Source organism: Calypte anna, chromosome 1 (assembly GCF_003957555.1).
Source record: "Calypte anna isolate BGI_N300 chromosome 1, bCalAnn1_v1.p, whole genome shotgun sequence".
Classification (NCBI taxonomy): Eukaryota; Metazoa; Chordata; class Aves; order Apodiformes; family Trochilidae; genus Calypte; species Calypte anna.
In genome coordinates, this window is record NC_044244.1 from 68,436,791 (window position 1) to 68,460,433 (window position 23,643).

General features: G+C 39.0%; 1 protein-coding gene across 1 annotated transcript in view; it reads left to right on the forward strand.

The window, feature by feature from the left end:
- The window catches only part of PTPRQ (protein tyrosine phosphatase receptor type Q), a 107,248-nt gene that overhangs the window by 36,599 nt on the left and 47,006 nt on the right, over positions 1–23,643 (forward strand). Inside the window, exons 20-25 of the mRNA XM_008498155.2 lie at positions 2,893–3,058; positions 3,474–3,764; positions 4,036–4,311; positions 5,108–5,259; positions 6,951–7,092; positions 9,520–9,789. Of these exons, the coding sequence (XP_008496377.2) occupies positions 2,893–3,058; positions 3,474–3,764; positions 4,036–4,311; positions 5,108–5,259; positions 6,951–7,092; positions 9,520–9,789 (1,297 nt within the window). The remainder of the gene's footprint in view (positions 1–2,892; positions 3,059–3,473; positions 3,765–4,035; positions 4,312–5,107; positions 5,260–6,950; positions 7,093–9,519; positions 9,790–23,643) is intronic.

Here is a 23,643-nt window from a genome sequence, read left to right on the forward strand (position 1 = left end):
AAGTCCAAGACTTAAAGTGCATCTTCTAGATGCTTGAAAAGCAACAGAAGAAACTCAAGCTAATTAACATATTATAATGCTCTCCTGATCTGAAATAGGTAGAGAAGTCATACTAAAACTAATACTATTCTGTTGTCTGAACTTGTCACTTCTCCTCCCATGCTCTCAAATTCCTCAAGTATATTAAAACCTAATGAATATAAAGCACTGACTAAGAATAACAGTGTTCAAAACAGGAAACCAATAGCTGCAGAATAAAGTATTTTGTTTAGGAGGAGAAATGTAAAAGACTTAGACCTAAAAGAGATAAAGCATGCAGTTTACTTCTTGACATGATGCAGAAACTTTCAGAAAAAATAGCTTCCCTTAAAAAAACCCCAACAAACCCAGTTACAGATCTTCGTAGTGCAGAAATGCACACCTTGCTTTGCAAGTGTACATGAAAAATCACACTGTGGCTGTCACACAGTCAGCAGGCCTAGCACGCTCTGATCTAGGATTCAGAACCAGAAGAGCAGAAGGAAAAAAAGAGTGATGGGGCAGATAAAATTTGAGGATTTGGTAGATAAGTGAAGTGGGCTGTTTCTATGGGGATGCTGACAAGTTGTAAAAGAGAGTGTCAGAGATGGAGGAATGATTGGTAGCCAAATTAAAGAAACCATTTCATGTGCTAAGCTGGATTCAAGTTCAGTTTGATCTTTCATCTTTTGCTGCCCTTGGTCTAGGGAAAATGCTACTACTCTGCCCCAGCATGGGAAAGATACGGCATGTGTGCTGACAAAGGGCACTTACACATATGATATGGTGCTGTATGTCTTCACATCCCTTCCCTGTGATACTGCTTGATTCCTACACTTTGAGATTTTGCTGTCTGCAATAGCAGCTTTGCAAATTTTGCTCTCTGGTTTCCTCATATGATGCTTGCAGTACCATGCTGTCCACATCCTCAGTCTTTATTGAAGAAAGAAGTCAGAATCTGTGGAAGGAATTGTCTCATTGCTAAATACTGATTTATAAGAAATATCATTGACTTGGAATACACTCGCTTTTCATTCTCTCTAGACCTGTGTGTTGATTAGCAAGAAAGTGGGAAAAGTGCTTGGAGAAGGTTCTCCAGTGCAGGAATTTCAGTGCAGATGGCCACTGTCCTACTCTGCCAACCCAGACACAGTAACCAAGAGCTATATAGAGAAAAAAGCCCCCTGAACATTAGCCTTCAGATTATCCAAGTCCAGTACCTCAAGCCAGCCTAAGTGAACAAGACTGATTGTGGTGCAGAGTTAAATTTGGTTTGGTCTGCCCTTGGGATGCAGACAAAGGATGCAAGCAGTGTGCTGTCTTAAAAATCAGGCATTTTCTTTCACCAAAACTGGGATAAAAGGGGAAATTTTCCCTAAAATACACTGCAGATTTTTTAAAAAGACACCCTTAGAATTGTACAGCACACAAAATGGAAGTGTTTTCACTTAGGTGAGATTGAAACAATGTGTATTAAACTCCTTAATGGGTGGCTTGGATTAGTTCTCAGAGTCACCCCATCTCAAGCTGGTTGCCAGGGTCAAGTATGTGGTACTCTAACTCAAGACACCAGTGCAATACAATGAATCCAAAGACAGAAACAGAAGAGGGTGAAAGGGTTAACAGTGAAGAACAGCATCACTGTGTTGTCAGTATACAACTAATTACAGCGTTATGGCACTGGAAATTTCTGCCACTTCCTGAGGTGAAGAAGATACTTTCTGCTGCCACTTTCATGGTCTGTGTGTATTGCTTACACTTAGCTGCATTAATTAATCTGAGACTTTGTTATGTCAAAACTTCTTTCATGTATGGAGGAAGAGGACAGAAGGAAGAATGTCTTCAGATGCAGCCAAAGATCCTAAGCTGTTTGCTTTCATCTGTAGCCACAGTTAATTGTAAGACTTCCTATAGAGTTCTATCCCCAGGGTACAATTAGTGCAAGTTTTCTCAGTTTGTACCCACACAGTTCTTCCTGCTCAACTTTACTCTTAATTGCGTGTTAGTTTTTCTCTAAAATTTTTGTCATATCAGAAATCTAAGGTAGTCCCCAGTCCTTTGGCTTATCATCAGATAATGAGATTACCTCTTAAAACAGTCTTTGAACCACCAAAAAGCCTCTTGTAGTGTTCATGTTGATTCACTGAGTCCTTAACTGCCAAACAGCTGACTAAACTGTAAAGGTACCCTTTTTAGACTAAGAGATGGATTTTCAGCTGATCATATCAATAAAATATCTTAAAATTTATAATCAAAATTTGATGTAGTACCTTTGACATTTTTACCTTGAAAATTCAGAGAATTATTTTAGTTGCTTTAAAATATCCTATTATTAGGTATTATTATAAATGACTATTAATAATTACAATATGTAATAACAGGGGGGTAGTAAAATGATACTTCTGAGTCAGAAGGTCTTTTCTGTCTTACTTTGCTCAAGTATTAGAATGCTTAATTAAATACCTTGGAATTCTATCTACTACTTCCAGTATCTTACTCTATCCAAGTGTAAGTATCCAAAGAGTATCCAAAGCTCTTCCTACCCTTTTTCAGTTATGTGAAGGTAGTGTCACCTTCCATCTGTGTTTAAAAAAAAGTAATATATGAAGGTGGAATATTTTAGTATTTTGACTGATGCAGCTTCTGTTCTGCAGTTAAAACAAAGCTTTACTTTTCCATTGCCAAACAATGCTGTTTACTTATTCATGTTAGATGAACACTAGTGATGATAGGCAAAGCCAGGTCTTCAGGTATTGGTATAAAAATCTCAAGGAAATTAATCTCAGTTCAATAGAAAACTAGAAAGAGAAATCAGTTGATAAATAGCGTTTCCAATGACAATCCTTTCTTTCTTTTTTTTGTGTTTTTCTTCAGAATTTCACGAGTTATGATAATGGCAGTGATGTCAATATGTCCCAGTCTGCAGTTCTAGATGACTTGGCAAAATACAGCCATTATACTCTATGGTTAACTGCAAGCACAGCTGTGGGAGATGGAAACAAGACCAGTGAGATCATAGATGTCTATACAGATCAGGATAGTAAGTTAATAACTTTTTAATGTTCAGTGTATATCAGTCCTTCTCTTAATTAAATATTCTCTAACTTTAAAATCATTTTACTGTTATAATGTATTTTTCTATGCAAGGAAAATATTTTAATCTGAGATTTTGCTTTCTAATACTGAGAAGTTAGTTCACAAGCATCTTTGGATACAAGCACTGAAAACGTTGTTTTCAATAGGGGTCTTTTATTAATAAATTAAAAATGGATGAATATTCATATAAACCTTCAAAATATTTAACTTTTGATAGTGAAACAAATTATCTAAAAAAGTTGTACAAAATATTACTAATGAGATTGAAAACATTATATTTAGGCCATTTATTCATTTTAGTTTTGAATTCTTTATTACTATAATCTATGCATTTATTATTTGCTTATTTTCTCTCATAGTCCCAGATGGTGCTGTTGAAAATCTGGTCTATCAAAACATTTCCTCATCTTCTGTAAATGTAAGCTGGCTGCCACCATCCCAGCCAAATGGCTTGGTCTTCTTTCATATTTCACTGAGTTTATTGGAACCAGGCACCAATAAGATACTGTCTTTCCTTACTTACAACACAAGCATCATTTTTGACAATCTGGAAAAATACACTGATTATATTCTAAAAATCACACCAGCCACCGATAAAGGATCTTCTGAACTGCATACGCTAAGTCTGCATATAAGAACTGATGAAGATGGTAAGAGAACTATATTTTATTAAATCCTGGGGAAATGTAGAAAAAAAACCCAAAAACCAATTAGCTCTCTGAAAGGAGATTTGTTTTCATGTTACTTAAAGATTTTTTGTTATTCAATGATATGAACAATGGATATACATTTCTGTGTTGAGACCATAAAATAGAATTTTCCATTCAGAGCACAACTTTAAACTGGAAGCTAAAAGACTTTTTTCATTGTAATTCATATATTTCTGAGTTTATCCTATTTTTTCCTCATTTCTTTGTCTAGTTCCAGAATCAGCACCTACACTCAAAACATTTTCCAATCTTTCAACTACCTCAGTTATGCTTTCATGGGATCCTCCTGTTAAACCAAGTGGTATTATAATAAATTATGATTTAAATTTATTTGGGCCTGAGGAGAATAACTCATTCTCTGCCACCAATAACTTTATCATCTTGGAAGACCTCGTGCCATTCACATTATACAACATTTTTGTGGCTGCAAGAACAGTAAAAGGACGTGGTCCATCTGCCACACTTCTGTTCTACACTGATGAGTCAGGTGAGCAAATTCACTTGTAGCTAACTTGGAAGTTTTGGCCTTGTGTTGATGCATCCAGTAACACAGATCTGAACATCAGGCCTGAGAGAACTGAGATGAAGGATTCATTTTTCATTGGTCTGTGTATGAAGAGCTTTCAGAATAAGGAAATACTTTGAGGGAAGTCTTTTCTGTGCTCTCCTCCTCCCACCACAGTCTGCAAGAGGAGGTTGCATTCTGCATAGGATCACAAAAGTAACTCCAAAGATAAATTTCTTTTATCTTTGGAACATGTTACAGTTTGCCAAGTGTCAGGGATTTTGAAGCAATCAACAATACCTTTCTCTTTATCCCTCCAAGTAATATAAAAATGATAAAACGTGGAAATACCTGACACATTTTTAGGTCTCCTTTACATGGAACTCCTCACTCCTGCATGGTAAATGGCATACCTTATAAACTTATATATTGAGTTGTGCTCAATATACTGTGTAGGAAGGAAATTATATCACATTCTAGTCATATATATGTAATACAAATTTGTTGAATGCCTTAGTTCTGACAACGGGGATATTTAAGTAATTAATAGGTTTCTCAGCTCTCTAAGATAATTTGCTGAATTAAATATATTCCTGCCTAATGGTATTTGTTTCATGTAAGAAGGAAAGAAAAAGTTTAAAATCACAACAAAATACTGTTTTGTTAAGTTCAGATAAAAATGATGCCAATCATGCATATGTTCTCCTGCATCTCCAAAGTGTTTGGTTTTGCCTGGATTATAGGTATTTTGGAACTCAGACATGTTTCTCTTTTTCAGTGCCATTAGCTCCACCCCAGAATTTAACCATTTCCAACTACACTGCAGATTCTGTTTGGCTAAAATGGGATCCGAGCCCTCAGCCAAATGGTGTTATTATGACATATAATTTTAAGATTTATCAAAACAACACTGAAAAACTGTTCTATCAGGTATGTTTATAATTAACTGTTTAATTTTGTGGGGCAGATAAATACTTTTTTAATGCTTTTGGAACAAAATATATGACAAACATTTTAAATGTCTGTTATAATCCTAGAATTATGAAGTTCCCTAAATTCCTCTTTGTTAAGACAGTTTACTTATCTCCCCACTGTGTCTCTACATCTGTTTTTAAAATTAGATAGTAAAAAATGTTTAATTCTAATTTTCTTTGAGCTTCTAATGTTTCATTTATTATGAGCTTTATTAATCTTCAGTTCATATTTCAAGGAAATTTTGATGTCAGAAAATGACCAAAATTACTTGCTTCTTGGCTACATAGCTATTTAGTATCTGAGAACTTTCAAGATTCAGCAATGAGTACAAACATTCCTAGTTATTTTGAAAAACTCTCAAAAACTGTTCAGAAGTTTGCTTTTCTTATTTTATTTTTGCAGCATAAGAATAAAAATAAAAAGAAATTTTAACTGAAATAGTTGCTATAAAATTATATGCAAGAACTGATCAAGACATTTGTACCTACTTAAATCCAGATGCTTAGATGACATCAAGAAATGCACTATGAACTCTTAGGGCAGCAAGCTGAGGCCAGGGTTGCATCTCAGGTTTAGAAACTCTGTAATGAGTTCTCTTCACCTGAGATCCTTGTTGAAGATGCAGGGGAAAGGCATTGGTGCAGTGCATGAGGAGTTTAAAACACGTAGTGTATGGTTTGTGGGGGTCTGCTTGGTGTTCCCCATTGTGGAACAAAGCGCTGCCAGCACCCCAGTTTCTTCCACAGTCCTTGGAAGAGCAGAAGCACAATGCACACGTGCAAGGGGAACAGTGGTTTCTACAACCTTTGGAAACACATTCCTTGGCTGTGGGTGGAGGCCACCAAACCTTATTCTCAACTGTCCATCTGAGACAGATGCAAGCCCAGTTAGGCGACAGAAACTGGTTGGAGTCCTTGAACATGCTTTCTATGCCCTACGTTTCTCCACATTTTTAATGTTACATGAGTAAGAAATTAGATCTATGTTGTGGCAGCCAGACAGGCAGAACAATTTGCACAGAAATATTTTAGTGTGGCATCATAATTATCTCATAACTTGGATCCCACAAGATGTTCGTCAGGTTTTCTTGCTGAAATTTAGCTCTTTCCCTGCTGCTATTTCAGTTCTCTCAACAGTTACACAAAATATGCATTGCTCTGGGGAAAATAGCTACCAGGAACTGAACTGTGTTTTTTTTAGCTTTTTTTCAAAGCTCTTCATCAGTTTGTAAAATAGATTAGAAGCTATGAACCATGACTTCTTCCATTGAAGAGGTGTAGTAAGGAAGTAGAAGGTGAGAAGGAGTTGATATGGTGGTGTGGAGTGACAAGAGTTTTCAGTATTGGTAAAAAAAATGCATCTGTGGGGTTAATTTTTTACACTATTATGCTATGGTAAGTATGATACTATGCTTTAGCATATCTTCCTTGCAAGTAACAGTGGAAGAGGGAGAGGAGAAGGGAAAGGAAGAATTTGACCCTGAATTCTTTTTCATTGAACTCAAGAGCTGCTTTGACTGAAAGTTATTCGGAGTAGAAGAGGCAAGATTGTGTCTCTAAAAATCCTGTTAATTTCATTATGTTCGAGGTGAAGGCCACAATTTTTATAGAGATTAATTGCTCACTAATAATTTTTTCTTCCTCAAGAACATTTCAGGTTCAAACCATGAGGCAAATATTGTTGGATTAGAACCATTCAGCCCTTATTTTATCAGTGTCTCTGCATTTACCAAGCTTGGAAATGGCAATCAGTTCAGTAACGCTGTCCAGTTTACAACAATGGAAGCAGGTTAGACATGACTTTTTCTAAGCTTTAGTTCTGTTTATATGTATTTTCCTTGTATGGCTGAACAAAAGTCTTCCTCTTAACTCCAAAGAGAATGAATGTAACACTATCTCATTATCTCCTGTCGGTGTAACACCATTTCACATTCCAGCTGTACCGGGTAGGTTGGGTTTGAAGTTTGATGTCGGAAGTGTAGAATTAGAAATGTCCTCAACTGAAATGAGAGGCTTATATGGCTACTATAAATCTTTTAATAGTATCACAGATAAAGGGAGGGGAATTAGATAGATAGCAGTCTTTGCAGATCAAAGCAATAATTCAGATCCCTGTGAAAATAACTGAGATGCTAGTAGTATCAAAAGAAGCAGGGCAAAAAATTGGCAAATTAACTAGACATTGTGTTATGCAAATGCAAATAGTAAACTTTTTTTATTTTAAGGGTGGGAAGCTATCCAAATTTATTAGGTTTTGTAGGACTATGCAACATAGATTGCTCAGTTAATTAATTAAGTTCAGTTTTGTCTTCTACATGTCTTTTGAAATTGTGGGTTGTTTAAAAATGAGAAACTGCATAACCTGAAAGTGAATACTCAGCATTCACTAAACAGAATGCAGGAGCTCTGTGGGTTTGTGAAACTGGTCTTTGTGCAAAACTTTAGTTTCTTTGCCATGTCAGAGCAATCCCTAGGTTCAGGTATTTTATAACATCTGTCAGTGTCAGGGGACAAGGATGGGTTAGGGGGCTGTGTCTTAACACCCAGGTTCCCTTATACTGACAGTAGAGGGAGCAGACAAGGTGTCAAAGGATCCCATAAGGTGACTAGAGTTTGTCATAGTTTGAGTACAAGGAATTAAAGAAGGAGGATTTTCAGACTCTGAGAGGAGCAGAACACAGAGGGGTCTATTCCCTCCCATTCCCTGCCCATGCTCCACGAAGGTCATGCAGACCCCAGCCACGCACTCTTTTGCTCACTCTGCTTGTCCTTTGCTACCCACCAGGCTCAAACCAAGGCACAGTTCTTAAAGACCACACTTTCAGTGAAATATCCTTCCCAGAGCTGATAAAACAGGGGTTCTGGGAAATACTATGCTGTTTATTGTACCCAGCAGTTACAACACCGTGAGAAATCTGGACTATCACTGAACTGGTTCAGGTTGGCTGTTGGATCCCTGCAGCTTGCCCAAGTCATCCACCAGTTGTCTCATTTCATCACTGACATTCCATACTCATGGTACTTCCTTCAGAGGTGCTGGAGAGACATTGCCCATGGGACCATGGTCAAGTAATTTTACACCTTTTTCTAAGATTTTATGCTCAGCTAGTTGCAGTTTTGTTTCCTTTCCCTCCTACCCAGATTTTGGGCAATTGCTAGGTCAGTTTGTTGAGTTCATCCAAAAGTCCTCTCTGTAGTCCTTATTAAAAATGCTAGTTAATTTTCTTTCTTCTGCAGGTGCTGCTTTTTAAAAAAAGATTTTTCCTTGAACTGTGAAAAAACACCTAATAATTTTAAAGAGATTCAGTTACCTCTGTGCAGCAATAATGAACATGTTTCTGTCTATTTCTGGTACCTCACTGACAGTCTTTTCATTATATTATGGATTCCTGGACACATTTTAATAGAGGAAATACTTTTATAGAGGATAATTTATATATATATATATATTTATATTTAATAGAGGAAACTGCAGCAGTCTTCAGTATATGTTCATGTTCTCTTAGCTGGTACAGCCAGAACTTTAGCCCTTTCTGACATACTTTAATTCATTGTTCTGTTTAACCAATTGTTCACACTTAACTGCTCTATTTTCAGCATGACTATAATATTTGCTACTTTTTATTTATTTTTTGTGAGCATTTAAAAAAATTCTCCTGCTGGAACCAGCAAGAAGTTGAAAAACAGCCAGGCATTGGTATGACAGCTCTGAAATCTGCCTAGTGATTTCTGTGCAGGCCATGCCTCTGCTGAAAGGACAGAGATATGATACAGTGCCTAAAAGAACTAAAACATAATATAAATAAGGATCTTCTCCTGTTGGTGCTGTAGTGGAGTATGTGCATGCATTTCACAATTCTGTATATGTGTTACTACACTTAAAAAAAAAAAAAAAAAAAAAAAAGGCAAATATATGAGCAAATGTGAAAATAAAATTGGAAGACACAAGTAGGAAAAAGCCAGATAGACAGCCCATTCTGTTTCAAGTACCAGAATCTCAGTTTCACAGTAGCTGGAAATGAACTATTCAGTGAGGACAAAGTTGTGGTTTTGTTGTCTCAATGTGTTTCTTCTACAGAAGAAACCACCATTTCTGCCACTGAAATGTTTGACCCTTTCTGTGAAGGATGGGTCTGCTTCTCTGACTACCTTGTTCTATGATTACCATTTTAATTGTGTGGAAATGTTAATTTTTGGTGCATATGTGTCTTTTAAGTACCAGATGCTGTCCAGAATGTTCATTGTATTGCAACGAGTTGGCAATCGATCCTAGTGCAGTGGGACCCTCCTGCATCATCCAATGGTGTAATTACTCACTACATCATCACAGTTGAAGGAAATTCTACAAATTTTTCAGCCTATGATGCACTGCATACCTTTAGGAATCTACTTTCCAATATTACTTACCAATTTAAAATAAAAGCTGCAACATCTGCTGGTGATGGTGAAGAACAGATTTGCAACGCCAGTACACTTCCAGAAAAAGGTAAAAAAAATATTCAAATTAATTCTTTTATTAAAGTGATGAAACACTCAAGACTGAAATACCTTCTTCAATTCAGGCAGTTAAATCCTGTTGTTTAAACTTCACACTCATAGTGGATGAAGAGAAACAGGATTTCCTCTCTCTTCTGTTTTAGAATTTTCTTGGTAGTGAGAATGGAATGAATTTAAAATTGTCATTTTAAAAAGCACAGAGAGAGAGAGAGTACCTTTCTGTGTTGAGAACGATAAAACTGTTCAGAATTTTTGCAATTAAGAAGCATTAACTTCTTCAGTCAGACTTCTGTCATAACTCTTGATGAATAGGATTTTTTAAAAACAAGGAAAATCATGAGCTAAATCCAAAGAAGAATACAGGCAGGATTTTTTTGGCATTGGAATAAAAAAAGTTTCAGCCAAAATATATCTTCTTTTTTTTCTCCATGCACACTTCAGAGTTTGCCAGATCCTGGCTGTGCTTTCATCTGGCACCTAAAACTTCCTTATGCACTTAGAGATGAAATCCCTATGTCAATATAGTCTTGGTTCTGTGTCTAGCTTCTAAACCAGAGGTGGAGAGGAGCCCAAAGCCCAATCCAGAAAGTAAATTTCTATTTCAGTTTTCTTTCCCAGCTAGGGGTGATTTTTACTCTTGGTATTGTTTCTCATGTTTGTTTTTTGTTTTGTTTTTTTTTCTGGGTTTTTTTGGTGTATTTTTTTCTTTTTTGGTGTTGGGTTTTTTGGTTTTTTTTTTTTGGTTCTTGGGGGTTTTTTGCTAGTTTTTTTGTTTGGTTTGGTTTGGTTGGTTTGGTTTGGTTTGGTTTAGTTTGTTTCTTCTTCAGTGATAATTCAGTATGACAATTAAAAATTCAACAAGTAGGATCCAGAACTAGACTTCACCTTCCCTCTGGACTTCAGGAGCAATTACTGCATTTAGTTCCTATAGCTGTTTGCTCTTCAGCAACATCAATTCATGCAGTGGAGTTGAGGAGGTCTTTTAATTCAAAATAGCTGGATCATTAGGGAATTTAGGGGTGGGATGGGGAAGGCTCTACTGTATCCTCTACTGTTTAGGAACCAAACCTAACTTTTATTAGACTTTAATTACGAAGTTATTGGATAACTTAACAGATGAGTGGCAGCCTTCAGTCACTTAAAAATTTTAACTGAAAAAGTGAGTTCTGCTCAGTACTGTCAAATAATAGATAGAAGACCCCATGCCAGTGATGGGTTTTGGGGTTTGGGTTCTGAATGACAAGTGGAGGAGGGCGTCTCTAATATTGAGACTAGACTCTGACACATAAACTTAGAGGTCAGGCTTATCCATGTGCTCAGGCTGCCTATTGGTAGCTTCCTGAGCTGCTTGCACTTAGGTTCAGTACTTTTATCTCCTCTATTCACAAAGCCTCAGTGGCCTGCTTTGAGGTTTGGTTTCCACATTCCTTAAAGTTAGACTTGCAGATGTGTTTGTCTGAATGAATTTAGACTACATGTATTGTCAGCAGAGCTGCTACTGCTGTGGCTCCAGATCAAATGGTTGAGCTCCAAATGAGGAGCAGCAGAGCAGCCCCTTGCTGGCGTGATGCAGCCAACGGTGTGAAAATAGCTTGGGTTGTACTATGGTGACTGCTGCTCATTGTAATACAGTCCATCCCACTGAAGCCTGGCCATATCCCTTTTTTTAAAACAACGAGGTGGCACATTAATATCCATTTCTGATAAAAATGCTGTCTCTCATTTGACTCACAGATCAACATTTTCTGATTCTTGTTTGTGCCCTCCAGTTTGTGTCTTTGTCAGTTTTAGGATTCTCCATGGGTCATTTGCTCTCTTGTTTGCTCAGAAACTTCTGTCCATTGGCAGGGTTCAAAATCCACTTCTGAGGGAAGTTATTGTTTAAATATTGGAGATAAGCATATCAGAAAGCTTTCTCTGGAAATAGTGATGTGTGTTGTGCTTAGCAAGGGTGCACACAAGCATGCATCTAGCTACACTTTTCAACTGCAGTCATAACTCTCTGTGCTTTCCTTTAAATCAGAACTTGCAAACAGCCAGCCCTGACTCAGAAATCGAGTAAAACTGAAACTGGGGGTGGGTGCAGATAGGCAATGTACAATTAAAACTGGTCTCATTCAAAACCTCCAGATTTTGGAGGAAGTCTTATAGGAGGCATGTTACCCAGAGGTAAAGAGAACATCAAGAGGCTCCTAGGTACTTCACTTCTTGAAGGATGGGGAAAAGGTTTCTAGAAGTGTTAAAGCCTGGCTCCTAAAAAAATTGATTGATTTCAGAGACATTTGGAGTTGGCTTGAGGGAAGCCTGGAGAAGCTGTGGATATGGTATTAAGGCTGGGCTTCAAGGAGACTCATAATCTGATCAGTGTTACATAGACCTGTACTGGCAGGAGAAAACACAAAACAGACTTTTAACAGACTTTATTTTGTATCAACATGTGGCATATGCATCTTATCACTAGGAGTTGCCCTAAGTGCAGGATTTATGCTTCAGCACATGTAATTTTTGCATCAAACACTGCATAGACTCTTCCTCCTTAAGCATTTTCTTGCATGTTGTTGCTTAGTCATGTTTACAACAAACTAGTTACTATTAGGACATATCCTTAGCTGTGTGTTTGCATGAATTGTTTTGTGGTGACTGGGTGCCAGGAACTGGAGATTCGTAGTTGGGAATGGAAATAGTTTTATAGCTGTTGTCAGCTTCTTATTTATGGTGGTCTAAGATTAGTCACAGAATATGTAGCCAGCACTGAGTCACTGACAACGCATTTATTTCTGACATAAAGTGAAATCAAATTTGGCTCAGTGTCTCACTGCATAGTGTCTGACCTTTACATTCTTAGCAAGATTATTTGCCTTCTTTTGGGAGGTAAATTTGCTTGTATCTGTGTACAATTAAATAGGATCATGAAGATTAAATTTACAAGATTAGTAGTGCTTTGTTTCTAATGTAGCCCTCCTGAGTTGCAGTATGTTATATAAATTGTCAACTTTGTATGAGTACTATTACTTTGTGTTTAAATATATTCTACAGGGTTTGAAAGATAATGTAAGAAGTATGCATTCATATATTAGCTAGGATTTTATGACTGAATGGCAATCCTTGGAGTATTTTCAAGAAAATGCACATATTAAAATGAAATTTCCCTAAGTAAGCTTTTAGAAGGGACAAAGAGCCATAATATTATGGAAACTTCCCCAAAAGACACACTAAAGCTGTGAATATTAAGTTCACTCACAAGTCTGGGACAAGTGTAATAGTCATTCAGCGAAGAATCAAAGCAAAACAATCAAAAAGCTAGTTGGAGGGTTGAAAGCATGAATAATCAAAGAAAACTTCTGCTGCTTTAAATTTTTTTTCAGTTAGATTTTTCTTAATAAAATTTACATTCTGCTCTGAAGATATTAATCATAGTAACTGTAGTGTTAAGACTTACAGAGTAACTATTCCCTCTGTACAGGTGGTCCTATTTAATTTTATAACTGAACACTGAGTCTTGGAGCAGGTTGAGGCCCCCATTATACTGCAGTGACAGTCCTTACCATTTCTTTTCTGCTAAACAGAAATGCCTTCATAACTCACATTAAAAAGAAATAGAGTTATGAATTTGTCCTGGAAACATTTTAATCTGTGGTTAATTTTGCTGGCCAATACCAGCTTCTAGCTATATACAGAAGAAGGCCTCATGTATTAAAGAGAGTAGTGCCTGAATGGATCGGTAGTGGGGAAGTTTTTTAAGTCTTTTGGTGTGGAGGTGGCAAATTAACATGTGTTGCTACTTGTGCACAAAATGTCTTTTTTGTGAGCACAAGATGTCTGCACAGGGGAACCTTTAAAGATTCTGTGTTTGTACAGGTGCCCATTTTCCGAGGTGCCCATCAGAAAATGTGGACCTTTTTTCTTTTTTAACCAAGGCTATGAGGAGCTCAAAACATTCGTGAGCTTAAAGCCTTCTTCGTATCCAAGGAAACACTGTTTCTGTCAACCGTAAATTCTTTTCTTAGGACATGGCAGTTCATGGCAGTTCTATGAGTTGGAGTAACATTAATTTCCTCTTTAACTTGTGAAGAGAACTACAGATGACCATAATACGCTGACAGAAATGTTTAAGTCTATACTCTAAAGCCATCATTAGGGCCCCAAGCATGATGTGCAGTGTGTGTTGGCCTGGTTGTCCTGACCAATCAACCTACTGCATATCCATAGATTTGGCAGTGGAAGAGCTTTGAGGTACATGTCACTAGTACAGATAAGAGTAGCATGTTTCACATGTTCAGTGAATGCTGCAAATTCACGTTTCCAAGCTGTTGAAGTGAAAGCAGCACAAAATTGCAGAGTAAACCATGATTAAGAACTTTTGAAATATTTTTTTCCAAGATGACTTGAAACCTAATTTTTTTTCCCTCCAGTTTTATGTTTTCCTCATGTAATGTGGATTATGTTTGATTTTTTTTTTTAAGATTTTTGGGTTAGTTGGTATGTCCAAATGTCAGTTAATGGCTTTGATGTTTATGGCAAATCTTAACTAAACAAATGCAATGATGACTTCACTGCTGCCAATGAAATTGCACTGACTTTATTTTTATAAGCAGGTAGGTAAAACAGAAGAATCATACAGTGTAGAATAAAAGAAGTATTTTTAAGGAGTAGGCCAATTCTAGATTAACAAGAAACTGTGGAGACCTATATGTACAAAGCTGACATTTACAGGGTCACATAAATCGTTTGCTGAAAAGTAGAGTCATCCCATTTATCAGAAAACTGATTATTCTTACTTAATTTCAGACCACATACTAACAGCCTTTCACTAGTTTTCTAAGCTTAGATCCAAGGTGTGCATTTTTTCTTAGATTTGTAGGATTTGCTTTTTAATTCCTTTGATCCCATTTTTAAAGACTGAATGTTCTAATGTGCTAAGGACTAAGAAGCACAGTCCAACAGACTAAGAAAAACAGTCCAAGGAGGCTTTTTAAGACATTTTCTCAACGGTGCAATTTCCTTTAAAGCATGTCTGATAGTATCAGTCCCAAGTCATGGGAAAAATAGTCTCTCTTTTTCATGTTTTTATGTTAGTAAAATCATTTGGGACCTATTTGAGATGTCCTTATTCATACGGAGCAGGACTTTATATCATGAGTTCCTCTGAAATTAGCAGTCTATGTTAGAGTAGTATTTAGTAAAAGGAATACCAGCTTAACCCAAGAATTCCCATGGGCAACTAAACTCTCAAAAATTATTAGAGATAATTGATTCAGAATATTAATTTTCTTTCCTTGTACCTCCATTTTCTGAATACTGTGCCCACTGTTATCTGTTCTATTTTGTTCTTCACTTTCCTCCTATTGATGCTCTTAATACCACCCAACAGACTTCTAGGCTGCCGCTGTTCTTTTAATCCAAACTCCAGCTACAAGCAGCTGTTCTGTAGGCAGACTTTTTTTTTTTTTAATTTGCTAGGAACTATGCCATATCATATTACCATCTTCTGTTCCCCGTGCTTGCAGCTGTAGTCATTGCTTTCCACAGAAGTCTTTACAAAAAGCCGTAATTTTTCTCAGTACAATTTTTTTATGTGTGTCCTTTGCTGCCCTTAGGTTATCTTTGCATTGCGAGTAAGATTTTTCCTGCCAGTTATTTATGTCCATTTAAACCACTTCCACTGGCCCAGTTCAACTTGATCAGAGTCCTGGTGTTTGTTCTACCAGGAATGTCCTTTCATTTAGTTTCTCAAATGAAGACTTAATCTCAGAACAGTCCACTAGCTTAGAAAGGGCTGATAAGCATTGCAGCTAAATGAGCATAGGGAGCCAGGGCCAAGATCTGTGAAAGTAACTTCTATTTAGGTGCTTAGCTTCCTATCAACTTCAGTGGGAGTTCAGGCACGTAAATAGGCCTTATGAACTTAAAATCCCATGTGGATCTTGCTTCAGGAACTTTTTGCTGGAGTTTGGCCACCATGTGAACAATGGTGGATGGACCTGAAAATACCTGATTCCTTCTCCAATCCAGAAATTAAGCTCACCGGTATTTCATGGCCAACCTCTCTGCCAGCTCCCTGGTTGGCTTTCATATGCCAAATTAAAACTACTATGTGGAAAATGATAGAGTACATTGCACCAAAATTTTCAGGTTTTGAAAAGCTCCCTACTCTCAGAGTTACTTGAATTATAGCAAAAGCAATATAGTGCTTTTCAGCAGTGGAATGATAGGCAGGCCACTTGGGGGGAATTTAAGACTGTTGTCTAAGAAAGCAGAGAGGCAACTAGGAAAGCTGAAGCCTCCTTGGAATTAAACCCTGCAGAAGGATACGAAGAAAGCAGAATTGCTGAACACCTTCTTTGCCTCTGTGTATACTTCTGGAGGATGTCCTCAGGAGCCCCAGGCCCCTAAGGCTGCTGAGGAAATCAGGGTAAAGGATGAGTTTGCCTTGGTTGATGAGGACTGGGGTAAGGATCAGGTAATGAGTCTGGACATCCATAAATCCATGGGTCCTGATGGGATGCAGCCATGGGTGCTGGGGGAATCGGGAGATGTCATTGCTAGGCCACTTTCCATCGCCTTTGGTAAGACATTGGGAACAGGAGAGGTGCCTGAGGACTGGACCGAAGCAAATGTCACTCCTGTCATCAAGAAAGAGGACTACTGACTAACTACTGACTGATCAGCCTCACCTCCATCCCTGGAAAGGTAATGGAACCACTCATTCTTGGTGCTATCTCTGGGCACATCAAGAAGAAGAGGCTTATCTGGAGCAGTCAACATGGATTTACTGAGGGGAAGTCATGTCTGACCTACCTGATAGCCTTCAATGAGGATGTAACCAGGAGGATGGATGATGGCAGAGCAGTGGACACAGTTTATCTTGATGTCAGGGAGGCATTGACACCATCTCCCAATAGCATCCTTGGAGCTAAACTGAAGAAATGTGGCCTGGGTGATTGGGTAGTGAGATGGATCAGGAGATGTTTGAAGGACAGAAGCCAGAGAGCTGTAGACAATGGGATGGGGTCTGGTTGGAAGTCTCTTTCTAGTGGAGTCCCTCGAGGGTCAGTACGGGGACCAGTACTATTCAGTATATTTATTGATGACCTGGATGAGGGAATAGAGTGTGCTGTCAGCAAGTTTGCTGATGACAAAACTGGGTGCAGTGGCTGACACCGCAGAAGGCTGTGCTGCCATTCAGAGGGACCTGGACAGAGTGGAGAGTTGGGCAGGGAGAAAATGAATGAATTACAACAAAGGCAAGAGTAAAGTCTTGCACCTGGGAAAGAACAACCCCAGGTACTAGTACAGGTTGGTGACTGAGCTGTTGGAGAGCAGCACAGGGGAAAGGGACCTGGGGGTGCTGGTGGATGGAAGGATGACCATGAGCCAACAATGTGCCCTTGTGGCCAAGAAGGCCAATGGCATCCTGGGGTGCATTAGAAGGGGGGTGGTTAGCAGGTCAAGAGAGGTTCTCCTCCCTCTCTACCCTGCACTGGTGAGGCCACAGGTGGAATATTGTGTCCAGTTCTGGGCCCCTCAGTTCCAGAAGGAGCAGGAACTGCTTGAAAGAGTCCAGCACACAGACACCAAGATGACTGAGGGAGTGGAACATCTCCCTTGTGAGGAAAGGCTGAGGGAGCTGGGGCTCTTCAGCCTGGAGAAGAGAAGAATGAGGGCTGACCTCAGCAATGTTTATAAATATGTAAGGGGTGAGTGCCAGGAGGATGGAGTCAAGCTTTTCTCAGTGTTGACTAACAGTAGGACAAGGGGAAACAGTTATAAACTTGAGCTTAGGAGGTTCCATATAAATATTAGGAAGAATTTTTTTCTACTGTGAGGGTGACAGAGCACTGAACAGGCTGCCTAGGGAGGTTGTGGAGTCTCCTTCCCTAGAGACATTCAAAGCCCCCCTGGATGTGTTCTTGTGTTACCTCCTGTAGGTGACCCTGCTCTCGCAGGGCAAGTGGGACTTGATGATCTTTCAGGATCACTTCCAACCCCTAACTTGCTATGATTCTATGATAGTTCAGTAAGAAAAAACTGTCAGATATGAGATTAAGAATCAAGGAGTCCTATCCATAGTTCCTGGGAAGTTTTAATATGAGATTAGCACTAGAATGCCAGCTAGCTAATCAGAGCATAGTCTTAGACAGTTGGCTTCCTACACCACCCTAAACACAGACTTTCTTCATGCCTTTCATGCACATTTCTGAAAACCAGGAATACTAATGAAGTTTCTGTCAAAGCAGCAGCATATGAGAGCAGTTACATAAGTTTTTTTTACGGCTCAAATTTAGTCTGAAAGAATAATTGACAAAGATGCAATTTTTGGATTGTTTTTAGTGGAACAGTGATCGCTTCATCATAGTTGGAGTCATGTTTAGAAAATTTAAACAAGTTGCATGATAACTCTAGGAAGTATGGAATGGTTTGTTTAAATTGGTACCATCTGTGGAGTGAAAAATTTGGGGGAATTTTAGTCATTCTTAAGGAATGGAAAACTGATTCTCCATGCTAGAGTAATTGTAATCCTCTTTGTATCTGTAACCCAATAGCGTAGTTGTCTTGAAATTGTCTCATTGAACACAATCATTGAGTGCAAGGAACACTGTGCCACTGAGTGTCACTGCTCCTCACTGCAGCCCTCAGAACAAATCTCTCATTTGCTTCAGATTCTGATCAGATCTTTTCACTTGTTCTAATGAGACATTACATTTATATTTGATTTTTCTATGTAAGTAATTAGAGAAAGTGAACAAGATTTTAAACTGACAAATGCTTAAGGGTCTGATTTTCCATCTGTGAAGTCACTGATGGGGAAAATTTTCTGACATCTTCTGCCAACTCCCCCTTTCTTTTGTAGATTGGAAATATTTTTCACGCATGGGTCTAAGTGAATTGGAAACATTATGACAAAAAATAGAAATCAAAGCTGTGTAGGGAAGAAGTAGTACTTGTCCAATCTGTCTGTTATCTTGATACCTGCAAGCTTGTATTTCTAAATGATGATTTTTATGTAGTATTACTCATCAGGATGACCACAGAGAGTATCTTCAGCCTTGTAGAAGTAATTTGCATGTGTTCCCTCTGTAGTCAGTGGGGAAAAAGGAAAAAGGACACTTCTCCAGGGGATGGGTGGAAGGAGAAACATAATTTTCCTGCATCCTGTTCTTTCTCCCTCTCTGTGGGATTTTCTCTCTGCCAAATACAAGGAAACTCATGGAGGCTTCCTTTATGAACTACCCTTCTCTTAGCACCCATCAAGGAACCAGCTACTATCCACCATCTACCATCTACCCCTGTTTCAGTATTTCACAAAATCACAGAATCACAGAAACTTAGGGGTTGGAAGGGACCTTGAATAATCATCTAGTCCAACCCTCCTGCCAGAGCAGGGTCGCCTACAGGAGGTCACACAGGAACACGTCCAGGGGGGCTTTGAATGTCTCCAGAGAAGGAGACTCTTCAACCTCTCTGGGCAGCCTGTTCAGTGCTCTGTCACCCTCACAGTAAAAAAAATTTTCCTTGTGTTTATATGGAACCTCCTATGCTCAAGCTTATATCCATTGCCTCTTTTCCTATCATTGGACATAATTGAGAAGAAGCTGGCACCATCCTTCTGGCTCTCTTCTTTTATGTATTTGTAAATATTGCTGAGATCAGCCCTCATTCTCCTCTTCTCCAAGCTGAAGAGCCCCAGCTCCCTCAGCCTTTCCTCACAAGGGAGATGTTCCACTCCCTCAGTCATCTTGGTTGCTCTGTGCTGGACTCTTTCAAGAAGTTCCAGGTCCTTCTGGAACTGAGGGGTCCCGGAACTGGACACAATATTCCACCTGTGGCCTCACCAGGGCAGGGTAGAGAGGGAGAAGAACCTCTCTCGACCTAATGACCACTCCTCTTCTGATGCACCCCAGGATGCCATTGGCCTTCTTGGCCACAAGGGCACATTGCTGGCTCATGGTCATCCTTCCATCCACCAGCACCTCCAGGTCCCTTTCCCCTATGCTGCTCTCCAAGGATTCAGTCCCCAACCTATACTGCTTCCTATGGTTGTTCCTACCCTCTACACTTGCCCTTGTTGTAATTCATTAATTTTTTCCCTGTCCAAGTCTCTAGTCTGTTCAGGCACCTCTGAATGGCAGCACAGCCTTCTGTGGTGTCAGCCAGTTCTCCCAGCTTTGTGTCATCGGCAGTCTTGGTGAGAAGACACTATATCCCATCCTGAAGGGTTGTTGATAAATATATTGAACAGGACTGGACCCACCACAGATCCTTGGGGGGACTCCACTAGTCACAGGTCTCCATATGGACTCTGTGTCATTGATCACCCCTCTTTGGTCTCTGTTGTGTATCCAGTTCTTAATCTATCTCACTGCTGGTTCTTCTAGCCCACATTTTGTGAGCTTGCTCATGACAATGTTATGGGAGACTGTGTCAAAAGCTGTGCTGAGGTCAAGGTTGACAAGATCCACTGGTCTCCCTGCATCTTGCCACTCAGTCACAACATCATAGAAGGCACTCCTTGGTATATCCATGACAACTACTCTTGATAACCTTCTTCTTTTCCATGTGCTTAGAGATGATCTCCAGAATGAGATGCTCCATCATTTTTCCAGGGATGGAGGTGATGCTGACTGGTCTGTAATTGCCTGGATCTTCCTTCTTGCCCTTTTTGAAGACTGGAGTGACATTGGCTTTCCTCCAGTTCTCAGGCATCTCTCCTGTTATCCATGATCTTTCAAAAATGATGGAGAGTGGTAGAGCAATAACATCATCCAGCTCTCTCAACACTATTGGGTGCATCCCATCAGGGCCCGTGGACTTGTGTATTTCAGTTTGCATAACTCATCTCTAACCCAGTCTTCACTGACCTGTGGTGAGTCTTCCCTCCTCCAGGCTCTCTCTCTCCAGGGTCTGGAGTTCATAGGGGCTGGTCCTAGGAGTAAAGACTGAAGCAAAGAAGGGCTTCAGCAACTCTGCCTTCTCTCCATCCTCTGTTATCAGGGCTCCCACCCCATTCAGCAGTGGGCCCACATTTTCCCTGTTCTTCCTTTTACTACCAATACATTTAAAGAAACTCTTCTTGTTTCCTTTTACTTCCTCTGCTAGTTTCAGTTCTAAGAGGGCTTTGGCCTTTCTTATCACCTTTCCACATTCTCTGATAACATTCCTATATTTCTCCCAAGTGACCAGTCCTTTCTTCCATGAGCTGAGAATTTCTTTCTTTCATGAGACTTTCTTCAAAAGTTCCTTGTTGATCCATACAGGTCTCTTACTACTTCTGCCCAGTTTTTTACTCAAGGGAACGCACCTATCTTGGCCTTGAAGGAAGTGATATTTAAAAACTGACCAATTTTCTTGGGCTCCCTTCCCTTCCAGAGTCTTAGCCCATGGGATTACCACAAGTAGATCCTTAAGGAATGCAGAGATAGCCCTGTGGAAGTCCAGGATTGTGGTCCTACTTATAGCCTTTCTTCTTCCTTGTAAAATAATAAACTCAACCATGTCATGGTCAGTGTCATGAAGGCTGTTTAAAACCTTAACATCCCCAACAAGACCTTCTTTATTTGTTAGTACAAGGTCCAGCAGTGCACCTCTCCTAGTTGTTTCTCCAGCTTGCTGCATCAGAAAGTTACCACTGATGCACTATAAGAGACTTTTGCACAGGATATACCTGGATGTGTGGGCTTTCCAACAAGTATTAGGGTGACTGAAGTCACCCATGAGCACTAAAGAGTGATCTAGTGGCTATTTCCAGTTGACTGTAGAAGGCCTCATCAGCATCTTCTTCTTGGGTTGGTGGTCTATAGTAGACACCCACAACAGTTTCACTCCCATTTGCATGACCCTTAATTCTTACCCACAAGCTTTCACCCTCTGGGTGGAACTCAGGACATTCCAGTTGCTATTGCACATAAAGAGCGACACCACTGCCTCACCTTTTTAGTCTCTCCTTCCTAAATAACGCAGAGCCATCCATGACAACATTCCAGTCACGGGAGCTGTGCGACTGCAATTACATCATAGCCACGCAACCCAGTGCAGATCTCCAGCTCCTCCTGCTTTTTCCCCATATTCCATGCATTGCTATATAAACATTTCAGAGAGGGAGTCAGGTAATTAATTCATTTGACAAAGTCTTTCATTTAAATTGCTGCATAGCCTAGTAATCTGTTTTCAGCAGATGGAAGTTAGTAGTGTTGACCAAGAGGCATTAGAGCCAGTTGTTTCCATCTCGGTGTTTCATACTCTCACAGTTTCGTTCCAATGTTGGCCATTCCTGTTGCAGCAAGTGTTCCTGGAGTTGTGTGCCTGAGAAGGTGAGGGTATATCCATTATCTTAAAAAAATTTACCTCCTCTGAGTGAGGAGGAGAAGAATTATTCTTAAGTTCTTTTAATTTTTATTTGTTCCAATGACTTTGTTGACTATTAAATTATAAGTTCCTGGAATATATAGTACTGGGTGTTAAAAAATACTTTAATTCATGTTCAGGGTGGGACTTGGTGGTATCTTGTATTTAACTTAAATAGTTTTATCCGTTCTATCCCATATTTTATCATCATTAAATTTGAGTTTGTAAAATTAATATTCTTTGCATTATCTTAAAAGATGTTAATATCTTCTATTACAACAGAGTAGAGGATTTTTTTAAGAAAAATATAAATTTTCTATAGTAGATACTGAACATTTCTCTGCCTTTATTTTCCATCTACTAATGGCCAAAATAAACCCTTTTTTATAATTTGCAGAAGTAGCAAATAGAGTCTACAGAGCTATTATGAAAATACTGCAGTATTTATTTTTCTGAAAGTGGACAAAGTTTTCCACCTTTTTTTTAAAACGTAAAACTACCTCTCCAAGAACTGACCACACAAGAAAGTTACTGCCTGCTCCTGTTTTATTCACTGCTTCCTGTAGTTTTCTTCTCTTTGTGCTGAGAACAAGAGAGCAAAACAACTTTATTTTTTATCACTTTGAGTATGACGATGAAAGTTGTTTCTAGAAAGGTTTTTTCTTAGAGAGTTTGCTCTTATTCTCTACTTAGTGTGTAGCAGGGTGGGAGCAGATGGGACTGTGGCATGCTGTGATGTTGTGCACACACGCGTGAGATCTGAGCACAAGGACAGGGGCAGCACCCCCTGTTCCTCTGCCTGAATACTCTCCTGCAGGCTCCACCTGCTTTTAGCTCATCTGAAGGGATTTGAATTCCTCAACCTTTTTATCATCCCAGCTTGGTTTGACTCAGAAATAACGTTTCTTCTTAAATAACCATATTTAGTGGAGAGGCTTCAGCTTGTTACATTATGATGATTTTATAAACAAATTTTTGCAGATGAAAGCGGAGATCAGATATTCCCACAAGACTTAAAAAAAAAAATAAAAAATGAGTGTTTTCTCTTTCTTCCCCAGTAATGTTGGTCTGGGGTCCCTTTACTCTTTATGTAAGCCTTAGGTCTTCTTCAGTTTCAGTTTGAGGATGTATCATGTGTTTTTCTTTCACCAGTGATGCTTCTTCCCCCTAAATCACTCATTAAAGCTAAATGTAAAAAATTATTTCTGAGCTGATTTCTCTGCAGTTTTTGCCACAGAGAGTATTAGTATTATCTTACACAGTCTTAGAGATAATGTTAGTTTACTGTATGACTATGTGATTTAGCACAAAACCATATGTAGCATCCAGTCTGGGAGAGTTTGTTGGACACTGTTGGCTTAAAATAGATATGGATAAATGTGTGTGGATATGTGTCTGTGTGTGTATGTATATCCGTGCAGTGCTTCTCTCTCCAGGCACATGAATATAACCTGTGTATACCCACATATATGTACTTATATAAATACATAGAAGCAAAGTT